A 15,429-nucleotide genomic window follows, 5' to 3' on the forward strand; every position below is an offset into this window, starting at 1 on the left:
TAATTTAAATTTCAACTCTTGTAATGTAGGTATGACATTGTATTATGCAGTTTGTAAACTGGTCAAAGTTCATCTTGAATACAGTTAATCTTTCTTTCATTCACTGCTTCGGTTAGAAGGATATTTTTGAACCTCACTGCTATAATATTTATGGTCTTTCTACTTTCTACCCTCATTCATGCTCGGTTTATAGCATTTGTTCTTGAACCAACATGATCCATGATTTTTCAGTAGGGTTTTTCTTTTCTGACTGGTGTTTGTTATCTGTTATTATTAGTTAGTAGAAAATTATTTAGCAAAGGTTTGTTTTGAAAAGAAGTCAAGACAGCTTGGGGGATACAAGCTGACCATGGTAACTGCAATTTCAGAGAACTAGCCTGTTCTAGCGATCTGAGCACATCTGCCGTCCTGCATTATACTGATAACAAAGATCTTCTGAAATTCTATTGGGGGCTGACTTGCCAGACTTATCTACTCTAGATACATCTGCTTTTGGCAACTTTCAGACATCTTAATGGTAGAGGGTAGTTGGGAGCTAGAAGGAAATCAACAGTACCATGTACTAAGATGTCTGAGGCAGTCTTTTTTTTAGGCAGATTTATATAGGTGGAGAATGCATGCAAGCTTTTGGCATGCCAGTCCTTCCTCAGCAGAACAGTTAAATGTATCATACCCCACTGATTTATAACAAATCTAAAGGGTATGTTAGTTTGATTCCAGAAGCCTTGTTTGCCAGCAGAAGAAGCTGTAGAGGTTTTTCTGGCTTTTGAACAAACTGTGTACCAGAACACTACATTCTAAAATAAATGCTCAAGTGATCTGTAGTGAGATACCCAGAGCAGCCAGAGGACTTATAGAGATACCCAGGCAGGTTTAGGGCAGTACATTAAATGTAAATTTTCATCATATGGATAGTATCAGTTTCTTGATAAGGGGCCATACTTTGAACTGTGGGTTCAGTGTTTAGATGAGAGAAAGCTGGATTTAATGTTCTCATGAGCAAAGTTCATCCACACCTTCACAAGGGCAGAGTAAACAAGTGAGGCAGAACTGGAGTGGGGTGCTGTGCAGCGGGGGGCCTTATGAGGTGTGCAGCTGTGATCTGTGGACTTGTCTACACAGGCCCAACAAGGGCTGCTGCAGGGGAGGCCAGGGGAAGGTGTAGTCAGTAAGGACTTTCAGGGAAGTGGAGTTTGCCATTTGGAAAGCTGAAGGAGAGAAGATCTCTGCCTGGATGTGCACTGTGGACAGACAGAAAAGGCTTTAAAAACATACAAACTTTAAGTAAAGACCTCTGTGTGGGGACTGTTTCGTGTGAAGAAGAAAACCAGTGAAAATTAACCATGTATTATGGAAACTAGCCATGGGAACTAGCTTTTACATTTTTACTTATTTATTTTGCCAGATTGTGGCTCTGCTCTCTTCTGGTTCACCTTGGGACAGGATTATAATGAGTAAAGACAACAGATACTCCCAGGATATCTGCAGATGAAGAGAAAGAAAGGCAAAGAAGAAAGATTAAAATATCTGACTTCATTGAGTTAGATTTTCAGGACAGGTGTCTGAAATTTCTCCCTTGTGATACCCTGGAAGCAAGTACAAGACAACTGATAGGTGTCAAATTAGTTGCTGGTGAAGAGCCTGCTAATGAGGGCGTGGAATACAAATTAAAAAGTCTGCATGAGAAAAAGTTGTTTTTCAGGCTAGGTATCTGAAATATCCTTTGTCTGATGCACTGGAACTAGGTTATGAAAGAAAAAATGGAAATCAATTGAAACAAAAATGTTTGCTTTGCTGCTAATTGTTCTGAAGACTAGTGACAACCAATACTTCTCAACAAAAGGCAGAATTAACTAACTTTGTTCTCCTCTTCTTATTCCTGTCAGAGGAAGCAATGTGCTGGGACTAGTAAAAGAACTATAATTAAACTCCACCCATCTTCAAATGCAGGTGAAGAGATCGTAATTCATGAAATGTTAATATCCATACAATTACAACCTGGGCACAGAACTATTACTGATTCATTAATAATGAGCTAATGTCCACTCACAATCCTCAATGAGGAGCTCCAGTTTATGTTTGTTTTGTGACTCTGATCTTTTTTCAAACCTGAATTTGTAACCAGAAAGGAATTTTGACACCCCATTGCAGAGCACATGAAGTATATTAACTTTTTACCCTGGGAAATGCCTTTTAAAAAATAAGCAATATATTACTTTCATACTAATATGGCAATTTTATGGATTTTTTTTTTTTTGGTTATTCCAAAGGAACAATAGTCTAGTGCCTGTATTAGAGTCCTGAAAAGGTTACACTTCTTTGAGATATTTTGGGAGGCTTTACTAATAAAGTAAGAATAGCACTGTTGGGTCAGATCAAAGGTCCATTTAATTTAGGAGCCTGTCTCCAACAGTTGTCCAACTGTCTCCAACAGCAGAGATGCCAAGGGAAAAGAACAGACTTCCTCAGACAACATTCTCTGCCTTCATATTCACAGTCCGTAAACAATACATTGTGATTTTTTTACTCATACAAAGAACATTCATGACAAAGCAACAGAACCGCTAATAGTTTATGCTCTGAAAAGGAGTCTTTATAAAGTAAAAGAGATACAGTACATAAAGCCCTGAGTAGCCTGGTCTGCTTTCAAAGCTGACCCTGCGTTGAGCAGGAAGTTGGACTTGAGACCTCCTGAGATCCCTGAAAACTGACTGCCAATGGAATCCCACTCCCAGAAAGGGTATCTACACCAACTGAAGAGAGATCTCCAGATCTAATGCAACAACCCTTTTCCACTTCAGCTGAAAGATGCCGTTCCCATGTTTTAGCAGCAGTGGATAACTAATAAACTTCTGGAAGTAGACCAGCTACTAGAAAGGGGCAGGAGGCACAGAGAGTTAATGTGAAAATACTGGAAGCTGGATACCTGGAGTATTCTGTTAAAGCACTGTCTTGGGACTTTGTTCTTTTCTTTATTATCTTCTCCAAACTGCTTCTCGTGAATTGCTCCTCAGAATCCTCTTCAGAGCTGCCTGTACTTCCTTCCTTTCCCTATTTTTCACAAGAGGAATGTGAAATCATCTCACCTTTATTTATTTTAATCCTTTTCCTTCATTACCTCCGGCCTCTGTTCATTGTTGTACTTTAATGCGTTTAATGCGTTTGCCTTATTCAGGTGGTGAACTCCTTAGGGCAGGAACAGTGTTTCCGTAAATTTCAGTGTATTTATTGAGCTACGCATATAATCAGTCAGAGCAATCATCTGCAGAACAGATTATCATTATGACTGCAACAGGTTGATCTGCAGGATTAACCAGTCAGCATGAGAAAAGCCAACTTCGTTTTTATTCTTGACTAATACATTAACTGCTTTCTGAGGTCTTTAATAAGTGAGTGAGACTGCAGGGAAATTTGAACTTCGAAAACAAACCCATCTCTGCATTATGAATGGTCAAAGGGATAACTTCTAAAATCTGAAGCCTGTTAGACTTTCACTAACCGCTAAGTCCAGAATACCTTGGCTTGTAACCAATTTGTGCTTGAGGAACAAAGGTTTTTTATTTTTAGATGACTTCAAGGATTTCTGTGCTAATGGAGATGTTCTTGTGACGTAGAATTTTATTCAGTTTTTTTCCCCACTTTTTGCAGTGTTATTTCTGGGAACTACCTGAGATATTTGGAGTGGGATTTTCAAAAAAAATGGGTAAGAGACTTCAACAGCACAAGCTTCATGCACTGCAGAATTATCTAGAGGATTTAGAAAGTTTGGGGTTGTTTTGGGTATTTTGGGGTGTCTTGTTTCTCTGCCTGTGAAATGGGTATGACAGCACTAGACTATCCCACCAAGGTGGTGAAGAATGAATAAGTTTGTGCTTGTGTGATCAGTGACGCTTGAGATGAGGTCTGAAGCTTTATATTATACTACGATCTCTATATATTGATCACTATCGCACATATATTTCTCTCCATATTTATATTACACATATAGTAGATTGATGGATTGAAAGCAAACCTTACTGTGGGACATCATAAGAGGTTGGTCATTAGTTTAGCAGTAGAGGAATTACTTAAACAAGATACCATATATGATTACAAGTGTTCTTTAAACCTGTGAAGAACATCTTGTATTTTGGAAAATATGGATTAGGAAACAAAGCAGGTTTGATTTTGATGTTAATACCGTAATGGCTAGTTACTTTAAGATTGCTGTAACGTTACCTGTGGTTATGACTAATAATTGTTATTTAAAATGTTACAAAACTATTTACAAGTATTAAGCTTGTGTACACTGATTCTGAGATTGATGCTTGGTATGTGAGGGTAGTGGACGTGTAAATTTGCACACAGATATAAAGCAACTGAATTGAGTATTTTTTGGAGAAAAATACCATTTTTCTAGTGCTCTTATGCTACGAAGTGGGAGGTGCCAGACAATAGGTGTCAGCACTGGTCCAGCTATGCACAACTTGACTGCAAATGTAGACCAAGACAGCCTGGGCTCATTGTTATTTTAAAAAACCTGCTGGAGCAGATTTTAACTGCAGTTCTTGGAAATGGTGTTAGGCACRGGTTTGCTTTGGGCTATACTTCCAGCAAACTGAGTGCCCATAAATCAGTGCTGAGACAATGACTGACAGTTTCTTATAAAATAGTTTATCCAGATACAGATCAGACAGTAGAGTACATAGAGACTGAAGATAAAAGCTGGTAAAAATAATTTATTTATTGTATTCACTCTGACAGATTGACAAATTACTGAAGGAAAGACTGTTCCTGGAAATGGTAATTTAATTAGGTTTTGTTGCTTTGTGAATTGTTCAGAGATGGTAGTAGGAGAAAGACTTAGATGTAGTGCCTTTCTAGGCATTTTAAGGAAACCATAAAACTAATTAAAACTAGTAAGCCTGGTATGCTGAAGAAAGAAGTCAAAGTCACAAAAATCAGAATGGTGCTGACAGGATTAACTACAGCCCTAGGAAACTTCTGTGACATTTTGGAATCATGGAATTTTGTGGAGGAATTTTAACCTGGAACTAGGAGCTCAGATGTCTCATTCATGAAAATAATGCAAGTCAGGACTATGGGTCTGTGGACAATTCTGCAGCAGTTTTGGACTAAAAAACAGGAAGATTTAAACAATGTGAAATGTATGGCTGTGTAATGGAGAAGCCAGAAGGAACCACCAACAAAGAAAGAGAAGACAAAAATTCTTCAAAGAACTGTTTTTTTCTCTGTGTTTCACTAGCAACATGAACCTAAGATCCAGGATGTGAGGATTCAGCCAAAAAAGGTAAGCCCAAAGGCTTTAAAAGCCCAGCGAAAACATCATGGTCTAAGCCCAGCACCTCTTCTGAGGTGCTGGATCAGAGTATCAGTTCTGCAGAATTCCTTGTATCTGGAAAAATATATATATGTTTAAATTATTTCCTTGCAGGTGGAAAGCGTTGTAGCTTTAAAACTCTAAGGAAAAATGGTGAAACAGACTTGCAGGCACTCTAGTAGCTAATCCGCATAGATGAAAGAGCTTTTAAATAAGGAGGTGCTCCCATGAGAAAGACCTCTATGCAGCGAATGCCAGGTGGATGGCTATGCACAGAGAAAAGGGAAAGAGAACTTCTTGTTAATATTCAGGGATGGATAGCTAGGAGAATCACCCCCCTCCCCTGGCGTTTGCATTGTGTTGCAAAATATCGTGAATTCCTGGCAGCTGTTGCAGTGGCACATTCTGAGTGCCCCAAGCTTGGCAGGATAATCTAAAGGGAACGCAACTGAATTGTGATTCAAGTTGATCTATTGCTATATAACAGGAGGCGGGTCACTTTGGTCGGTCCAACTCCTTTTCTGTCATTACTGCTGCAGGCAGAAGCACCAACCAAAGGCAGCTGGCACGCCTCTGTGTTGGCTCTTATATAATATGGGGTTTCACAGGGCACCGATGTAGAAATAAAGTCAAACATTAAGACAGGCTCACATTACTTGGCATTGTGTCGCCAGTGCTCACCTTCCTGTGGGGCATAAGGCTGCTCTGAGAGGGGTGATCTGTGACCCTGTTTGAGCGAATTTTGGAAAGTGTGCAGGATGGCTCCAGAAAGGACAGGGGATGAACTTGTCTTCTTTGTGAATGGTAAAAAGGTAAGGAAGATTCCAGTATCCTGTTATGTTTGCTCCTGGATTGTGGGTTGGTTATTTATTTGTTTAGTCATTTTTCTTCCTCTGAAGTTTTCTAATATCAGCACAATTGCCATGACCACTTTTAAATATTAGATTATGAAAACTATTTATTGCTGTGCTAAGTGATTTTTTTTCCTTCTTTGAGCATTTGTGAAATATTCAAAGAGTAACATAACTATATAACTTTACTTTCACATTTTAGATTTGTTTGTAATAATTCACTGCAATTCTCAAGTAACTTATTTTAAATAAAGGTGCACTGACTTAATACAGACATTTCTACTAGAAGTAATTTAAATAATTAGAGCAGATCTGAAAAAATGTAACTCAAATGTAAGTATCCATATATATAACCCATACATTCAGTAAGTAATTCTGACTTGATTTTTAAAAGGAATTTAAGTAAAACATTCATTCCATTTCCATTTAAGAAGCTATAAAACTCTATGAAATCAAAAACCTGTTAACTGGTAGTTTTGCATACATTAAAAACAAAAGCATCACATAGATCAACTGCTGATAGTTGTGACTAAGAAGTCACAAGTCTGTGTACAAGAAGTCACTTCTGTGTAAGAAGTGACTATGTGTCAGAAGAGAAGGGGGTGATTCTTGCATATGCTGGACATCTTTGCACAGTTTCTCCCAGAACCCCCCTTCTCTCTTATGGTTTTCCCTAACTAGCCTTTCAGCCTCTATTCTGCAACAATTTGTAACAAGTCAAGGTTGCCTCTTTTTTGAACTGAGCAGCCTTTCAGCCTCTGTTCTGCAACAACTTGAAATAAGTCAAGGTTGCTTCTTTTTCAAACTATGACTACAAGCTAGTTCTGTTTCTGAGCTCAGCTCAATGTAAATCTTGCCCTGCCTCTCTCCCCTTCTCTAGATACCAGGGCAAGGAAATTTGGGCCATAGCAGCTGCCAGCTGGGAAACTTGGGAGGGGGGAGGGTTGCATATCCACTGTGTACTGTGGAGCCAAGAGTTTGTGGACCTTCCCTGTGCACTGCTCAGGGGCAAATCATGTGCAGAATTAAGTTTGGGCTAGACAATTAGTACTTCAGTCCCTTGAAGAATCACAAAATATTCTTATTTGGCTCAAAAGCTCTGTACACTGCTCTGCAGCCTGGTACAGGATTCTTATCGTTTTTGCTTTTGTGCGTCTTTGGTGCTAAATTTAACCATGTGTAAATGTGGATAAGATTGTTTCTACATTAAATACAAGGTATTTCAGTTATGAATTTGGATCTCAAATAGGGTTGGAATCTGAACTTTTCAAGGTACTAGGGCATTTGACATCAAAGCTTTGTTTTATTTAAGTATCAGTAGATAGCTGGAGAATGCAGTTTACCTAGAATGGCTTATAAGTTATCCCCGAAGGGCTCTCGAGTGTAATGCTCATGTAGGAGCCAGCCCTGGTTCTAAGGTTTCATAAAGGACAACTCCTGAAGCTTTGCTTACGTATATGATTAATGGTTTGCATGTCAACATTAACTGATGTATCAGCTGTCCATTGTTTCTAAAGAGGTGAAAACCTGAAGATCCAAGTTAATCATGCCTAGCTAATCAAGTTTGATCATTGAGATCATGAAGCAGTGGCACAGGGTGATCTGTGAATTTCATCTGATGAATTTCTTGCTATGACAGGGGCACAGGTGATATCTTTAACCTGTCTTGCTCTCTTTCTGTGGGATTTTTAGTGACTTCAGGTCCCTCCCTGTGTACCCCAATTTTTAGAGGATAAGTTGGGAGCTTTTTGAGGTTGCAGTGGGGGGGTGCCACAAACATGTTGGGCAGTCCAGGTCTCCATACAGGCCAAGTCTTCTGTCTTGTTTTGTCTTTCTGGTATACTCTAATGCAAGAGAGTTGTAATTCTGGTGCCAGACTAGCTTAGGTTCAAAACCAATATACTGCTCATGGCAGGTGTGAAGAGTTTATAAAAAAAATCCTAAATGTATTTACAGCTGGTGCTTTGGCATCACTTGGTGGTCAAGTATTACAGGAGTGTTGCTCTGTGTAAATCAGTAGAAAAACCCTTATTCCTGGAGGAAACTCTTGGCCTAACATATGAATATGTATATTAGTCAGTACAGCAAAAGAAGAGGGACTGAGTTGCACAGAACTTGTTCTGTGGGGCTGTTCTTTTTTTTAGGGGGGTGGGGTGAGGTAGTGAAGGGGAGAAAGCACCATGTGGACCCATGAAGGCTGGGAGCAGAAGGTGACTACTTTCTTTTATCATACCATACTCAGCAGGAGCATCTGCCGTCTGTTCTTACTGTGTCCTGGAGTTAAAGCACATGCTGGGAATGGCATCTCTCTTGTTGCATTTCAGCACTTTTTATGGAACTACAGTTCCTTGTTTACAACAGCCCCACCTTGGAGCTGACCTTTTGCATGCATAAAAGGGCTTATCACAATATGCTCTTGGCAGTTAAAAGCCGCTTAAAAAGCCGCCCGGGAACCATTAATGCTACCAGCAGTACCAGCCCATTCTACATGTCAAGGCTGTATCAGCATCTTTCTCTGCTGGTTTGTGAAACCAGCAGTGCTAGCAAAGAAGCAGACTCCATCTGACCAGACAGTGACTTCAGGTCCCTCCCTGTATACCCCAATTTTTAGAGGGTTCCTGGATTGTGTGTTGACTAGAGCTTCCTTGAAAAATTTTAATTCCCTTTTGGGGTGTGTTGCTAAAGTGTTATACCCCCACCAAATGCAGGTTCAAGAGAGAGGGTTGGACTCATGGGGCAATCCAATCTGTGGCAACAAATGTGGAGTTGCTGGGACATTTCTGCACATAAGAGATTCCATGATGGAAGGGGTGGTGGGAAGTGCCTGGGTAATGCTGTTGAAACAGCAGGTAGAAAGGCTACGGCTTCATCCATCTGGAGTCCCAACTTAAGATTCCAGTAAATTTGCTGGAAGGACTGTGATACCACAGTCAATGGGAAAGGTTACTGCTGTATGAATCTGTGACAGCTTGACATTGCCAATGGGCTGCTGATACTCTTGCATGGTACAAAACTGCATGATAAGAGGTGGCTGATAAGATAGGGACTTTCATGGCAATGAATCCTACTCCCTTGCATTAGCCCAGTCTGTAATGTTGTCAAGAAAAAGTCTCTTCAGAACAGCTGGGCATACTTCACATTCAGAATTGTTTATTTTAAGCACCTGTTTACTTCACTGGACATGAAGCTTGGCACACAAGTAGCACAAAATTATCTTGATAGCCCTGCCTAGACTACGATAGAAAGCAACACACGCAATTTACAGCTAATAGTGGCAATTTTTGTTTTCCTCAGCTGGCAAGTCTATCTCATCCATATGTAGCATATAATTTTAATTCAAACATCTAGAGCCAATATTTCCATATCTATCCTGAATATTAGAGGGAATTTCTGCTGGAAGCCATATTAGACTTCTTCCAAAGCCTGTGGGTGTTTGATTACAGATGGGCTCAGCCAAAATATAGGGGTTTTTTTTGAGCTTTGGGATGCCCTGGGTCCTACGTAGACAGTGAATTATAATTTTTCAGTGTGTTGGTTTATAGCAGAACAAAACCTTCTCATTACTCATAGTAGATTTACATTGCATGGCTATATTTAGTTTGTTCATCTATGTTCTAAACTTTTTGCCTCTTAAATGAATTTTAAATCTCCCATTGACTTCAGGTATACATGGTCACAGATTTTAAGATCCTAGGGGACTTTTACAGTTGTCTAGTCCAACTTGCTGCTGCACAACAATCCAGTTAAAACCTTCCACCTTCTAATCTTGCATCTAATTCAGTGACTAGTGACTTGTGACTGAATGGGAGCTTGTCATTCAGAAAAGCATCTGTTTCTCATTTAAAGACCCTGCTGATGGAAAGCTTAGCAAATTGTTCAATAAACTAGGAAAGCTTCTGAGTTTTTTCTTTTCTTTCTTTCTTTACAGACCTTGCTCAACTACTTTTATTTTACATTGGAAATTTCTTTATTTAACTTTCTGGGAATTCTAATTTAGATATGACACTTTATGTTGCAAATGCAAAGTCATTTGAATTAATGAAAGGCGGGCAGAGAAGATAGCAAACTAAAAATATTTACAGAGATCCAATTTTTGTATGTTGTGCTTCTTTAGGTGGTCAGGCCAACTCAAACCAATAAAATCTGATTCTGAAATCATGGGGAAGTGAGTTCAACACCTTTCTGGATCAGCCCACAGGCTGTAAGTGTAGAACACTAGTTAGGAACTTTTTCCATGTAGTGCTTAGTGCTTGAAGAACTGTATGGTTAGGCTGGACTCCCTGCTGAGGTGATCTGAGTATTCAAGATTCCTAGAAACAGGAGACAAATACATGTATAGTACAAACACAGCAGTACAGAGCACATTTTTTGGAGTCATTTGGCTATCAGTGCCCTCTTAACATTTCCAACAGTTTCTTTATGCATTTGATTAATATTTAAGCTACCAGGTGCAGTAAAGTCCACAGTTTTGAAGCTGAAGAAATGCAGCTGTCAATAAGATATACTTGCCAATATGACATTTGGTTAAAAAAAAAAGTAATTTTGCAAAAAGGAAATGTTTCTTTAATTGTAATATCGAAGTCCACTGATTCTACTCCCACTGAAGCCAATGGGTATAATTCAATTTCCATCTGTACAGGGACACTGGGGGAAGTGTGCAGGAATTGTTTTGATGGGTTAGATACTGAGCTGTGAATCAAATTGTTCTGGGCATCAGACAAGAGAAGATGTTGTCCCCACCCACAGGGTTTTAAAATATTTTAAGAACAAATCACAGTAGGTGAGTGTAACAAACCACGGGGGAATGATATATTGGAGGACAAAACCAGCATCAACAGCAAGGAACAAAAGGCAGGAGCAGTAAAAAACTCTTAGTCTGGGGTCAACAAAAGCAACTCATAAACAAGCATTGCCCCACCAGGAGTCTGGCTGCAAAGAAATGACTCCTTGCTCTCTCCTGTGTGAAATTTGATTTAATCCAGAATGTCCTCCAAACTCTTAACCCTTATCTCTGTCTGATTCCAGATGTCTGCCAGCATTATATGTCTTTAGCTACAATGCAGTAATTTGAGTGGCTGACGTAGGAATCCAGGCCATTGGTTTGCATGGGACAGTAGTGTGCGCTGTTCATGACACATTCTGCTGCATACTGGAAGCCACTTTCTCAATAAAGTTAAGCAAAAGTTTGACTTTGATGGGACTTAGCATATGCTTAAGTACTTCACTAAAAGTGTGTGGAGCTGAGTGTCTAAATGCTTTGCTGAATGAAGACTTAGGCCTGTGTTTTCTTATTTACTTATAACTTCCTGGAAAAGACCCATTCAGTGATTAAACTTTTCATATGTTTGCGTACATAATGGAGTGCCTCTTGGATACTTTCAAGAAACCTTCTTAGACATTTTCATTGATCTAAGCATAGAATAATCTCAATATTCTTTAACCATCCAGAAAACTTTTTCTCTGTGCCTGGCTATTTTGGAAACCGCTGTGAAATGGTCTGCAATGGCCACTGGCACAGTCCTGAGGAAGAAACTCAGCTTTATAGAGAGGGTGAGATGCTGGGGAAGGCTCTTTGCCTGAGAAATGTCTGTGAAAGGAAAATGCCTCCCTTTGTCCATGGGATGCTAGTAGTCACAGGCATTTTTGGAATTGTCTGTTCAAGTGTGTTTATTTACCAAACTACTGCAGAGGGATCTATGTGCCTATTTAGAACTGGCTGGTCAGGAGAGGGCTCTTACTAATTTCTGTGCATCCGGGAGGCAAGGGAATGGGGAGCAGCAGTGAGAAAGCTGCAACATGAAAGCTGCATGGTTTACAGGAAGACATACCAAAGCTAGGAGGGATTCTGTTGCCTTGTAGACTGCCCCCAATGCAGGAATGAAATGTCCAAAAACCAGTCAGTTGTGTTTTGTCACAGCAACTTTATCAGGTGGTTTTAGAAATGTGGACTCAACTAGGAAGCATGAACCTTGTCTCTTTAGAATAGCCTTGTCACATGTCAAAGGCATAAAACTGAAGCAGAAAGCACAGAGGGTGTGAAGGTGTCTTATCAACAAGAAAAAAGGCTTACCCAAATGACCTCTGTTTCAATTTGCCCTTCAAAACTGGAAGAGGTTAATTTAAGTAAACTGTAACTATTGTACTTAGGACACGCATATTGTAAAAGCCAAGAACACATGATTACATTCCTGCACACAGTAAATTTGGAAATGTTTCTTGACACTCTATTAATAACAGCAAAAGAGGAAAACAAACTCTGCAACCACTTAGAGGCACAAGACAGAACTTCGATTTCTGACCATGGGGCAGAGGTTGAAATAAAATCTAATTTTATATGTAATAGATAATTGTTAATAGTTAATAGCRTTGTTCATTAATGGGATGAGACTGACTCAAAACATGCAAAGAAAATTTCTTCTTGGCCAGAATTTCACATTCCCAGATTTAGAATAGCTACTAACGTAACATTGATCAGTATAACATTACCAGGGAAGAAAGAGAAATTTAAGTCAGGCTGCTACTTGCTCTCTGTCCTGCAGCACCTATATTGGTCATGTTAGGGTTTCCACTACTTATTTGGCAAAGTGTGTAATTGATGCTGTTTATATCTTTCTGTTTATCTTCTTTTCTTCTTTTACTTTCTCTGTCTCTTATAATAGTAAGAAGGGACAGAGGTCAGTTATGTCTAATCAATAAAGATGAAGTGCAAGTTGTGGTAATGTCAAGAATTCAAAACTCAAGTCCAAAACATGATTCCTTCTCTCTCTAGTCACTACTAATTCTGTTTAGTGTCTGTGGTGAAGTGTCTTTTAAGGATGTGCCTCAGTTTGCAATGGCTGAAAAACTCTCACCTACATGCTGTACATCCTTTTCCCTGTCACAATAAATGCAAGGCAAAATTATGTCTGGATGCATATGACCAATATTACTGAATCTGGTAAGGGGACATAATCAGTGGTTCTGCTCCCTGCTTTGTAAAAGAAGTTGTAGAAGGACTGAACTTCCTCTTCCAAGCTGAAGTGCATGTTGTAAAGCTTTCTATGTATAACAGTTGCTTTACCTTCTTGCAGGTGGTGGAACAAAATGTGGACCCAGAAACAACTCTACTGACCTATCTACGAAGAAAATGTATCCAATGCCAGAAGAAACTGCAGAAGGCTTTAAATGCCTGCAGCATTTCATAATTGTTTACTGTTCTGCCTGTCACTTGAGTGCTAGGCATAACTTATGCGCAGAGCATAGGAAGGAATGCTGTACATGGGCTGGTATTATTTCTGGCTGGCAAAAATTACAGGAGGTATTCCAAGCTAAAACAATAGTAAATTTTAAATAATGTGCTTTAAAAAAACTTTAAATAATTTACTTCTACTTTAGAGAGAGATCTGTCAGAGCTGCTAGAAATTAGCATATGATGAATAGAAAATTATATAGACTCAACCAAAAAATTGAAGGAAGTTTAGGTTTGTTCCACACAGATTGTAAAGAATTTTCTGAACAAAACATTACTGGATAATATCCAATAATTTGATTATCTTATGCCCTACTTATCACAGGCAAGGTTGGATGATCCAGGAATGCAAAATGTGAGGCAGGAGTTCCCACCACATACTATGGGTATATTTACATGAATGGGTCCAAGCACTTGCATGTTCATTTCACTCCTGTTTGAAGGTCGTCACACATGAGCCAGCTTTGCTCCAGGAACTGGGTAATTATTACCATGATGACCAGGATGGCTGTTCTAGATCTGGTTCAGTAGGCAGTGTCATTCCCTGTTTTCCAAGTTTTTGTCTGACCAGCTGTGAATGGTCCAGACTGTTCACATCTGTGTTAGTGTATCCCTTAAAAAGAGTCATGCCTACTTATTTCACCTTTGCTGCTGTGTTCCAGCTATTGTCTGGGATCTGAAAGATGTAGAAGGATATAAATCATGCTCCTCTTTGGGGTTTCCAAAAGAACTATCAGCAGCCATATGTTGTCTGACTATACTTGAGTGCACAAGGTTCAAGAGGGAAAATATGGTGGTATGTCTCTTCTGCCTTCATGCACTTCCCACCAGTTGGCCTTATATATCTAAGCTTGTTAATGTCAAAGGAAAATGGTTTCATAAGAAGACAATCTCTTTAAAGCCTTCTGATCTTCTGCATGAACATTTGTGATGGCTAGCGTCAGACAAATACTATGAGAAACATGCTTTATTGAGACAGATTAGCACTATTTTCAAGAGAAACCTTGGATGGCACAAGCAAGCTGTAGTAGGTACATGGCCATATGGAAACAATCCGTTTCAGAATGATTGCAGTGGAGGCAAAGATGATTTGAGTCATCTGTATCATGACTCCTGTTGCTTCTCCACAGGCCTAAATTGATAATCTCAGCACAGGCATGTGTCCACTGCCACTGAAAGCAGCTGTTCTTTCCCTGCTAAAAATCTCACTGCATTGGACAACCCACTTCATGATAAATAACAGTGGTCTAATTACCCTCTAATGAGAGAAGGAACCTAAAGCAGAAGTGACCTGAGGAATTGTCTCCTGAAATCCCTTTGCAGAACATTTCATGTATTATCTGATTGTGAAATACAGAGAAGTGCTCTATAACCCATGGAGGAATCTGCTTGGGCCAGCCTGTACACTTCCTGGATTCCCAGGGGTCTGTGCAGTGGTTCTGTGCCTCTGCTACTTCTGGGTCTCAGTGTCTCCCTCCTATGGTTTTATGGGAATCAGGCGACTAGGTAGTCCTCTTGGCTATTTTTGTCCCCAGGAGCCATTGCTCCTGGGGCATAACAGGGCCAAGAGATAAGCTGGAGTGGCCAGACTGTGACTCCTGAGATGCAAGTAGTTTGTGAGCAGTTCAAGTGCAGCTCCCATGTCAGTGCTGGATGGTGTGATCTGCAGCACTGTGCGACTGTCCTGCCTAGGTGCCTTCCAGGTGATAGGAATCACCAGCTATAGGAAGAAGTCAACCACCTGTTGAAGGAAGCTGAAGCAGATATCACCACGTGTCTCAGGGATGTAGCTGCATGGCCAAGCAAGCCCTGCTCAGAAGTTACTGGGGGCTTTGTCTCCCTTGCGTCGTTTCATTTTCTGAGTCCAAGTCCAGAAAATGAGAAGTGTTAAAGTTCAGAAAAATATAGCTTATTCTAAAGAGTCTATTGGATCCTGGGCTTACTCATTATTAGACTTTGGGGTGTTGATCGTATAGCTCACATGCCAGCATTTGAGACTTTGCTTATGTCAAATTAAGTTGTTAAGCAAG

The 15,429-nt window shown here is 39.8% G+C and overlaps 1 protein-coding gene across 1 annotated transcript in view; it reads left to right on the forward strand.

Annotated features, from left to right (window-relative positions):
• The first annotated feature begins 6,078 nt into the window (after positions 1-6,078).
• The window catches only part of XDH (xanthine dehydrogenase), a 52,330-nt gene continuing 42,979 nt past the window's right edge, over positions 6,079-15,429 (forward strand). Inside the window, exons 1-2 of the mRNA XM_026060430.1 lie at positions 6,079-6,132; positions 13,242-13,299. Of these exons, the coding sequence (XP_025916215.1) occupies positions 6,079-6,132; positions 13,242-13,299 (112 nt within the window). The remainder of the gene's footprint in view (positions 6,133-13,241; positions 13,300-15,429) is intronic.

Source organism: Apteryx rowi, unplaced genomic scaffold (assembly GCF_003343035.1).
Source record: "Apteryx rowi isolate R43461 unplaced genomic scaffold, aptRow1 scaffold_169, whole genome shotgun sequence".
Lineage (NCBI taxonomy): Eukaryota > Metazoa > Chordata > Aves > Apterygiformes > Apterygidae > Apteryx > Apteryx rowi.